At 31.4% G+C, this 10,345-nt stretch overlaps 1 protein-coding gene across 1 annotated transcript; it reads right to left on the bottom strand.

Annotated features, from left to right (window-relative positions):
* Positions 1 to 517: 517 nt before the first annotated feature.
* On the bottom strand, positions 518 to 8,572 carry LOC145839252 (uncharacterized). Its single transcript, XM_082946850.1, has 6 exons — positions 8,566 to 8,572; positions 7,872 to 8,082; positions 5,884 to 6,061; positions 2,634 to 3,121; positions 1,332 to 2,355; positions 518 to 1,051 (listed from the first exon to the last, which is right to left on the bottom strand). The coding sequence occupies exons 1-6, from the start codon at positions 8,570 to 8,572 to the stop codon at positions 608 to 610; spliced, it is 2,352 nt and encodes a 783-aa protein (XP_082802976.1). The 3' UTR covers positions 518 to 607.
* Positions 8,573 to 10,345: the final 1,773 nt, after the last annotated feature.

Genomic DNA, 10,345 nt, shown 5'->3' on the forward strand with positions numbered 1-10,345 from the left:
TTTATTTAAGCATTCTTATGATTTATTTTATGGCTATTTTCTTACTTGTTCTACTTAAAATAAGTAAAACTTTTTAAACAAAAAATTTATAATAAAATTTGCTAGTTTTTATAAAAAACAATAACTGCAGTAAAACTTTTGTAAGCTTTTTTTAAGCAAGTTTAAAAACGTTTCAGTTAATAACACAATTTATGTTAAAGTTTTATTTTTTTACTGATATGTATATTATTTGTAATATTGACATCTGCTTACCCTATATTATAAAAAAAAATTAACTACCACAAAATCTAGAAGTATTATCAATGAAGTTTAAGTGCATAAAAACGCTAACAATTTCACTATTTTTTTTTACCACCATTGAATTCATTTAAAATTATATAACTAAATTTCAAGCAAGCATTTAAACTAACACAATGTCCTAAATTACAATTAAATTACTAAATTAAGCACTATAAAAAGCTAATCTCAATACACAATTTTTTTTTATAACAATCAAAACCATAAAAATTTACTCTTATCAACAACTGATACTCATAATCAACAACTCCATCCTATATTTACTATGCAAAAGTTCATTTATTTAACTTCATTCTCAACAATGTACAAGCTATTTCAGGTGTATGTACCTCCCAACAAGCTTGGTCTCATCGAAACTCTTCAGCTTCTGCAGCGCGTTGTACAGATCAGTTCCGCTGTTGAACCGCAGACTCCTGTTGCCCAGCTTGTCTTTGGTATCACTCACCTCGTTCAAACTGCCAGTCTTAGCCAGCAGCTCATGCAGCAGTTCCTTGTCTGTCCTGCCTGTTGGCTGAGAAATGTACAGATACTTGTCCACAATTTTATTCGAATTGATCTTAGCCATACTCTCTTTCACCAGAGGACTTATGAGGGCCTCCAGTATTTTCTTCTTTTTGTTCTGAGGCTCCGACACTTCGGACGCTTTCTCCTCACCGGAGGTCGCTGTTTTGTTTATTATTGTTTCCAAATAATTGTAAATCAGTCCCTTGGTGTCGTGTTTCTTGATGGCGTCAAACACTTTCAAGTAGTGATCCTTTAAATAAAATTCAAAGTAAAATAAAAACTATATACTGTAGAGTGTAGAGTAATTGATTGTCAATATATTGATTGATAAAAAAAGTTTTTTTTTTTAAATAACAGAACACATTAAAACTTTTAGTTGTTTCAAACACCCTTTGTAATTTACCGTAATTAGTAAAACGTTTAAAAATTCATATTTACAGTGCAATGATATTTCAGCACATTAGCTTTTGATTAAGTTTCAAGACTTTAGTTGGTTAAACGAAAATTAAATAGGAGAAATTTCAACAAACCTTCTGCATGAAGTGGACCATTACGTTTCCGTGCCTGTCCTTGTCGAAACCCGCGCAGTAGAAGTCTTCCTGGTCCACTTTCGCCAGCAGCTCGTCCACGTACGACTGTCCACCGTCGCTCGTCGGCCTCCTGATGTAGATCTTGTACCTGGACTGGCTGCTCACCTGGTCCATTTCCCAGTTCTTGACCTGCCTCCGGTAGTTGACGTCGTTCTTCGATAACATGCCTTCTTCAGCTATCTTGTTGCTTTTCGGTGTGCTTTCGTCTGAGCTTCTAGGAGACACTTCGGTGGCTTTGGAGGACGTCTCCGTGTTTGTTTTGGAGGTTTCTTTGGTTTGTTCAGAGCTCAGAGACATTGATCTCGCTCTGGATTTACTTTTGCCCGCCTTTGAAGATATTTTCGAGGATTTGGAGGTTTCTTCGGTTCTCTCAGACCCAACAGACATCGACCTGCTCTTTGACCTTTTCCTAGAACTTTTAATCGATTTCGAAGATGCTTTGGAGGTCTCTTTGGTCGTCTCGGAGCTCACTGACCTCACGCTCGACTTTGAAGACGCCCTCAAAGTCCTCGAGCTCCTGGAGCTTCTAGAAGAGTCTCTGGACCTAGACCTGGACCTCGAGCTCAGTGATCTGCTTGAGCTCCTGCTTCTGGACCTCGAGCTCCTGTTGCTCTCTGATGAGGAGAACTCGTCCCTCGAGCTTCCCGAAAGCGTGGATGAAGTACTGACCGAAGAATCCCTGCTCCTCTCTGAAGATCTTCTCCTTCTGCTCCTGCTGGAAGACCTGCTTCTACTTCTTCTCCTGCTGGAAGATCTGCTCCTCTCTGAAGATCTTCTCCTTCTTCTCCTGCTGGTAGACCTGCTCCTGCTCCTTCTCCTGCTGGAAGACCTGCTCCTACTTCTTCTTCTCCTGCTGGTCATCCTGATCACTTTGGTCTCGATCAAATCCCACTTTTTCTTCTTTATAACTTTCTTGACGTCCCTCCTCGCCTTCCTGAAGTTTTTGGAACTCTCGAATGTGTACCTGGTAATTAAGAATGTCTAAATAAGTTTAAAGTTTAAAAAACTTTTTTTTTTTATATCACAATTTTATATACTTTTACTTTGATTTTAACCTATTAACAGTCCAAACATTTACAGTTCAACTTTTTTTTTTCTACCTGTATTTATCAAATTCAAAAACCAAAACTGTCAAACTGGAGTTAATTATCATTCACACAGAAACATATGTTGGTAGAATAAAGGAAGATTACTATATAATTTGTTTTTATTTAAACTGGAATTAACTATTATTTATTCAACCTGATCCTTTTTCTCTGATCCTTGTACGCCAGGGTGCACGTGATCCCGTTGATCTTCTTCATGATCCTGAACACCTTCCTCTTCTCCTCCTTACTCCTGCACCCGATCACGATCTCGTGTTTGGGCTTCATCCTCGGCCACAAATGCCCACTCTTCTGCGAGCTCGCCTTCAGCAGGTCGATGAACCCGCTGCTGGAAATGTGCTCCGTGTCCATCAACTTCCCGTCCGACTTGAACTTTACCAAGGAGTCTATCAACCCGAAGTCGTCGTGCTTTTCGATCTCGTGCGCGCACTTCTCGTAATCACTTCTGGATTTAAAGGTGATTATGACGTCATCGAACGACGTCACGATGACCTGCTGGCAGTCCATGTCGTCGCGGCAGTTCCGGAACAATTCCATGACGTCATTCTCGTCGCGATGGTTCCTGCTGCGGTTGACGACCAGCCGGAACTTGTTGTCTCGGTACAAGTCCGCTTCGTCACCTATCTGTTTGAAAAAAATTGTTTGAAAAATTAATTTGTTAGTTTTATTTGTCAATGGAATACAGAAGCGGCATTGCAATATTTAAAAATCTATTTATAAGTATGTCCGTTTCGTCACCTATCTGTTTAGAAAAATCGTGAAGATTTAATTTGTTAGTTTTAGATTTTTTTTTAGAGTAAGGCTACTTTTCAAGTTGTGTTCTGTTCTACTGTGACGTTCTGTTAGAAAGCAGAGAAATGTATATTAAGTTGTCTAAAAAAAAATAGAGAGTGCTATTTACTTGTTATGTACCTAATTAAAAGAAAAGAATGTTTGAATTTTTAAAGAAAAATTTATTGTTTGGTTTGTTGATGAACACTGTACAAGTCCGCCTCGTCACCTACCTGTCACAGATTTTTTGAAGATTTAATTTGTTAATGAAATACTATACAATAAGCTACACGACTATAAAAGTTGATTGTTTTGTAATTTACAGCAACGATGCTTCAGATGATAATGAAAGTAGTGTTTCTCGAAACTTATAAACTTAGTGTTGAATAGTTTTTACATAAAATGAAATAGCATTGCATGTTATGAAGAAACTAGACACAAGTTAACACAACATAGTACATTTTAACGTTGTAATAAACAGAAAAAAGTTAACCACTGTCTTACATGTTTTTATAATACCTGACACAATGTTTTTGTTTTCTACATGTAAGTATCCAAATAACAAAAAGTAAATAAGAAAGAATCACTTGTTGTTATCTACTTAATTTGTAACATAATTCTTGACAATATTATTTTAAAAATACAACTTTATTCTTAGCAATTACTAACAACTACAGTAGAACTTTCTAATCTTCTTTTCTAATGGTTTTTTTACTGGGCTTTTCAAAAGTTATAACATTCTTACTTGTTATAATGCTACTGATTTGGACACTAAGCTGTTTAAATTATTTTATATAAGATTTTGTTTTTGTAGATTATAAAAACAATACAACCTACAGTTAACTGTAAGAGATGTTCAGTTGTTAGATATATCTTATTTAAATAGAAAAATAAATTTAACAACTGAATTATAGAATTAAAGAAAGGTTTAATCAACAACTGAACATCTTTTATAGATCACTATTGAAGTAAAATTTGTATACTTTTTAATAATCTGCAAAAATAAAATCTAACTCATCTCCCTACAAGTAAACCAGTTGAGAGCTTGAACTGCTCAATTTAAATTAAATGACAACAACAATAATATTTTATACAACTAACACAAACAACCGAACACAAACACAAAAATGTGTTAATAACTGAACAATGTCCAGTGAACATCTCTTATTGATTACTATTGGAGTAAAATATTGTGTTGTTTTTAACAATCTGAAAAAATACTATCTAATTATTCTCCCTAAAAGTTCCCAAGTTGAGAACTGTTGTTGTTGTTCAACTTTAAGTAAATCACAATATAAAAGAAATACAACAAACACAATTCATATAGGAGTGGAGGGAACGGGTCAGAAAAGCACGGGTGACACTTTAGCACAGAGTGACACTTTAGCACGGTGTGACACTTTAGCACAGGGTCACTTTAGCACGGAGTGACACTTTAGCAGAGAGTGCAAATTTAGCACAGAGTAAAACGTTAGCACGGAGTGACGCTTTAGCACGGAGTGACAATTTAGCACGGTGTGACAATTTAGCACGGTGTGACACTTTAGCACATGGTTTATTTAGCACGGAGTGACACTTTAGCACAGAGTGTCTATTTAGCACGGAGTGACACTTTAGCACAGAGTGACACTTTAGCACGGAGTGACACTTTAGCACGGTGTGACAATTTAGCACGGAGTCACACTTAAGCAGAGGGTCACTTTAGCACAGAGTGTCACTTTAGCACTGGGTCACTTTAGCACGGAGTGACACTTTAGCACAGAGTGTCATTTTAGCACAGAATTTATTTTGCTTTTTTTTATTTTTGCTTAAATCACATTAGGTACTGTATTGTTGAAAAAATCTAAAAACGAATTATGCAACATGTAAACTAAAATTTAACAATGGTAACTTGAATGGTAAACTGTGAGAGATGATCGGTTGTCAGATAAATCTCATTCAGATATGAATTATAGAATGAATTATAGAATTAAAAAAAGGTTTAATTAAAAAACTGAACATCTTGTATATAACACTGTTTAATCAAACATTAAAAGCACAAAGGTTGAGAACTGTTGTTGTTCAATTTAAAGTAAATCACAATAAAATTTCGTACAAACACAATACTTCTTCTCTCCGAAATAACAATTTCATTTGATACAACAAACACATGGAAAAATCAACTGTGTTTGTTTATTTAAGCAATAGAATTTTATACAAAGTAATTCAAAACATAACTAAAATAAAACTTTATACAATGTAGATATATACTACACAATGAGGTATATTATACAACTGAGGTATATATATATATATATATATATATATAGAATTAAGTTATTTAACTTAATAAATTAAATTTTTCACACTGAGCCCACCTTGAGGGCTTTATTATTAAAAAAGTTTATTTAAAGATGCAAAACTCAAAGGACTCGAGTTTCGTGACTATTCACTCATCAGCTTCAAAACAAATTTAAAATAAAGCACAAAACAAAATCACTAATGAAAGTTAAAAATTTTTTGCATGAATAGATTATGACGTAATTTAGAAACTATCAAAAATCATGCAAAACGGCTTATGCAAAAATTAATTTATTAAGTTAAACAACTTAATTCTAATTATATATATATGTTACCTCCTCCCTCCTCGGGTTCATCTTTCTCATGATGACTTTCAACAGGGCGGGCTGCTCCTTCTCGGGCAGCTGCCCGTAGAACTTGTTGGGGAACACCCTGCAGTCCCTGCTGTCGATCCGGCACGACGCGTACCTGTAGTGGTCCAGACACCTGTCCGCTTCGTCGTCGAACTTGAACCTGGAATGAATTTTATTGAGCTAATAATTACCTGGATATTTATTAAGTTGATACGGGGTTGCAAAAAAGATTTTTAAAAATTTGAACCTGAAATTATGCGAGTTAATACAGGATTATAAAAATAGATTTTTTTAATTTTTTCCAGATTTTCTGATCGTCTTCCAATTTAAAAAAAAAACTAGTTTTTTGTTTTCAAGTTTAAAAATAAACCGGAAATAAATTGTGTTGGTCAATAACTTTTTTTATTGTTGTGACTTTTAGTACTGTAGATATTAAACAGAAATTTGATACAAGATTATTCAAAAACACTTTTATTAAGCAAACAAGTAAAATATATTTATTTCAGCTAACACTTATCAATTTCTTTTGTTAGCAGTTAATTTAAAAACAAAAGTTGAGTAAGTAAAAAGTTATAGGTTTCATCATATGATAAAATGCTGAAATATGTTTTACTTGTTTGAATCTGAAGTTTGTTTTGTTGAGGTTTTGAATAAAAATCAAAAATTTAATTTTGATAAGGAGATTGCGAAGTTTGTATAATCTTATCGAATGATCGAAAAAACAGTATTTGTTTTTAATTTAGTACTTATGACTAAACATAATTCCTGTAAAAACTTTAATCAAAGTTGGAGTTGTTTGAACTTGAAACTGGTGTAAAAATCAAGGTTGCTAAATTTCTTTGAGAAATTTCTTCAAGGTTTTCTGAATTTTGTTCGAAATTCCAGGGTTTTTTAAAACTTTTCAAATTTTAGGTTTTTCCAGGATTCAAGGTTTTTTGGAGACCCTAAAATCTATACATTGGCACACAAGCTAAAACCGACTTTGAACAAGTTTACAAATTCCTAAAACTTATGTGCACAGTAAACTATGCTGTGCGCACACTACTGTGCACACTATAAAAAAAACAATGCCATAGGAGCTCAACCGGCAAAAAAAATACTAAAGAATTTTGAATGTAAGCCAGAGTTTATTAAAAAACAGTTACTTTTTAATAAAATGTAGTTTCAATGAAATTAATAAATTTAAAAATATATATTATTGTTATTTAAGGTGACTTTTCAAGTTACTTGTCAGCAGAAAGATAAATTATTAGTTCCAAATAAATGTAAAACTGAGATACAGTATTAAGACAGTTTATACATTTAGTAGTACTAACTTCAGCTACTTTAACTGAACTATACATTTTGACATACAATATTCCTTAAAACACAACTTTAATAATTATACCATACCGATACAAATCTACAGCATCAACTTTTAGTGAATGTGTATTCATCATACTAAAAGTTTTTGGCATATTATATTCTAAATCACTTTAATTAAGCTGATAAAACTATGCTCAATTTAAAAATTAACAAACTTCAGATAAACAATTAACTAGTTACTGATCACTGGTAGTGTTACCAATGTGAAAGTGTAGTTTGCAATAGACTTGAATTACTAGTAAATTGTTTAAATGGCATACAATAAAACATATTTCAATTGGTATACTTTATATATATTACAACAATGTATACCAATACAAAATAATATATATAATACAATTTGCAATAAGCTTAAATCACTAGTAAATGGAAATGTATAGATCTTAAAACTAAATTAAATTTAAACACATTATAAACTTTAACAACAGACCTGCGTGTTAATCATGCAACAGATTTTAGTGTCATATAATAAAACATATTACAATTGTGTAATATATATATATAATGTATACCAATACAAACCTCTAGTAGCAACTAATATTAAGTGTTTATTAATTAATATCACAAAAAACTTGTAATAAAACATACAAGCTTGAACCACGTACCTGCAGTAGCAGTTGGACAACTTCTTATCGCATCCGGGCATGCTGTACTCGTGACCGATCACGTACTTGGTTATTTCCCCGAATCCCCCTATGGCGTTCTTGATCTTCTGCTCGATCTGATCCGAGTAGAGGACGCCTCGGATGAACACCTGGCAGTTGTTGGTTGTGTATCGGGTGTTCGCCATGAAAGGGGTGTTTATGTAGTTGTATGCTGTGAATAATTAATATTTTAGTTTTGATAAAGTTTTATTAAAACATATGTAGTTACAGCTAAAGCTTTTAATATTTTGTTAAATTAGTTAGTTAGAAATTTACTATGTTAACAATATTAAATGACACTTTGCTTCATTTTGGTATGTACAACTTAAAGGTTAACATAAATTAATACAAGAAATAGTAATGCTAACTTATTATACTTATAAGCTTTTGATAGTTTTTACTATGTTAGTTAAATATATATTTGTTTAAACTCTTTACATTTCAGTAAACTGAGCAATCTTTTTCAGTTTAGACAAATAACTATATACTATGTTAGGTAAAAATAATTAGACTATAGCCGAAAGTATTATTGAACTACTTAGCTTCAGCTTAACATATTTAATAAATTTATTTCCTTTTTTTTTCTAAGCTTTAAACATAATATAAACTTTGTATTTAGCTTTTGAAAGTCTTTTAAGACCAGATATCAACTAACTTTTCATTTTTAGTTCATATAAATATATTAAATTTAAAACTAAAATTGATTACGGATAACAATATTTTTTTAAACTAAGTTGAAACAGAAAACAAGTGAAACATTTTAATACATTAAAGTTTCAATATATACCAGGGATGCCACTAGTTTTCAAGAAATTTCTTTCAAGTTTTTTGGTGAATCTTTAGTTTGAAGTTAAGTTTAACAAAAAAAAAAGCTGTTCCAAGAAATATAACAAAACTGAAAACTGTATAAAACAATATCAAATTTTGAAAAAAGTGTTTTACTCCCCCCCCCCCTATGCCCTTAAGCTATTTAAAATGTGTTTTCAAATAGAAAAATATTTGATGATGACAAAAAAATTTTATCTATATGACAGATATTTGTGTCAAATCATAGTTTTAGTACTTAATATGCAAAATTTATTTTAAATTCCAGGTTTTATAGGTTATTTTTTCAAAATTTCACAAATGCCAGGATTCTCCAGGTTTTTTAGCCTACATTAATAAATTCCTGATTTTTCCAGAATTCCAGGTTTTGTGGCAACCTTGTTAATAAAGAGTTGTAACTTATATGTGCTATTTTAGATTTAAATCATTTACAATTTTAGTAATTAGAAAAAATCTTAACTTGAAAAAAAACCTTGTTTTTAAAATAATAAGCAGTAAACTTTTATTAATGAAAACAACTAATTACAAATGGGTAGTACAAACAAGGTTCTCACAAAATATCATGAATAAAATTTTAATCCTTGGAGACAAAAGTTAGCACATGATATAAGAATATGATTTGTTTTCATTGTAATTTAACAGGGTTGCCACTGGTTTTTGAGAAATTTCTTTTAGGCTTTTGGAAGTACACTTTTTTGGATCTATTTTAAGTTAGAAATTAAGTTTAAGGTAAAAAACTGTGTCAAAAAGTATAAAAGATTGAAAAGATATTGTAAACTATTTTAAATGTGTTTTTTTATTTAAAAAATTTTGATGATGACAAAAATTTTTGTCATTATGATAGATTTTGAATTTTAAATCAAAATTTTACTACTTGAAAAAACTGCCTAAATTCCTGTTTTTTTCAGGTTTTTTAGTGATTTTTGATCAAAATTCCAGGTTTTTCCAGTTTTTTTTTTTTTTTAAATTTCTTAAATTCCAGAACTTTCCATAATTCCAGGCTTTGTGGCAAGGCTGTTTGAATTTGAAAAAAGGGAATGTAAATGTTGATTTTTAATTTGAGCTAAGACAAGTTGTAAACTGACTTGAAAAATAAAACTTTTAAAAGAAGTATTAAATAATTTAGTGGTTCAATTGAAATTCACTTGATATATTATGTCATATTATTTTGTTCACTAGTCCATAGAACTAGATTGGATAGTTTAAAAAATCCTAAGTTTTTTTTACTCAGTTAACAACAGTGGGAGCAGTGCCTAGTAGAAGGGCCATAAGGCATGTCAAAATTTGAAATATTCTGTAAAATAGGTTTTTTTTGGGAAATCTTATTGGAGGGGGCTACTATTTTTATAATTTCTTATAAGAAGCTTTAAGAAAAAAGTTTTTGAAACCCTGCTCTCTAAAACTCCTGCTTTGAAAGTCTAAAAAAACTAGCTTCAAAACACAATAAAACAGTCTTAGTTTTAGGACTTAGCTTAGAATTTGTTATCAAATATAAATTTAAACAATGGTAGCCACCAAGCTTAACTTTTTATAGCTTAAAATACTATTAAACAAAAACTATATAATAGAAATATTTTAAAGTTTTAAAATATCGTATAAAATCAGCAATA

This window comes from Thalia democratica, chromosome 6, assembly GCF_965202585.1.
Source record: "Thalia democratica chromosome 6, ktThaDemo2.hap1.1, whole genome shotgun sequence".
NCBI lineage: Eukaryota > Metazoa > Chordata > Thaliacea > Salpida > Salpidae > Thalia > Thalia democratica.

What these genes read in the sequence shown, in the direction of transcription:
- LOC145839252 (XM_082946850.1), bottom strand. An exon ending in TTGTCCAACTGCTACTGCAG is followed by an intron (nt 6,062 to 7,871) that starts GTACGTGGTTCA and finishes AATTCATTCCAG; the next exon opens with GTTCAAGTTCGACGACGAAG. An exon ending in TGAACCCGAGGAGGGAGGAG is followed by an intron (nt 3,122 to 5,883) that starts GTAACATATATA and finishes TTTTTCAAACAG; the next exon opens with ATAGGTGACGAAGCGGACTT.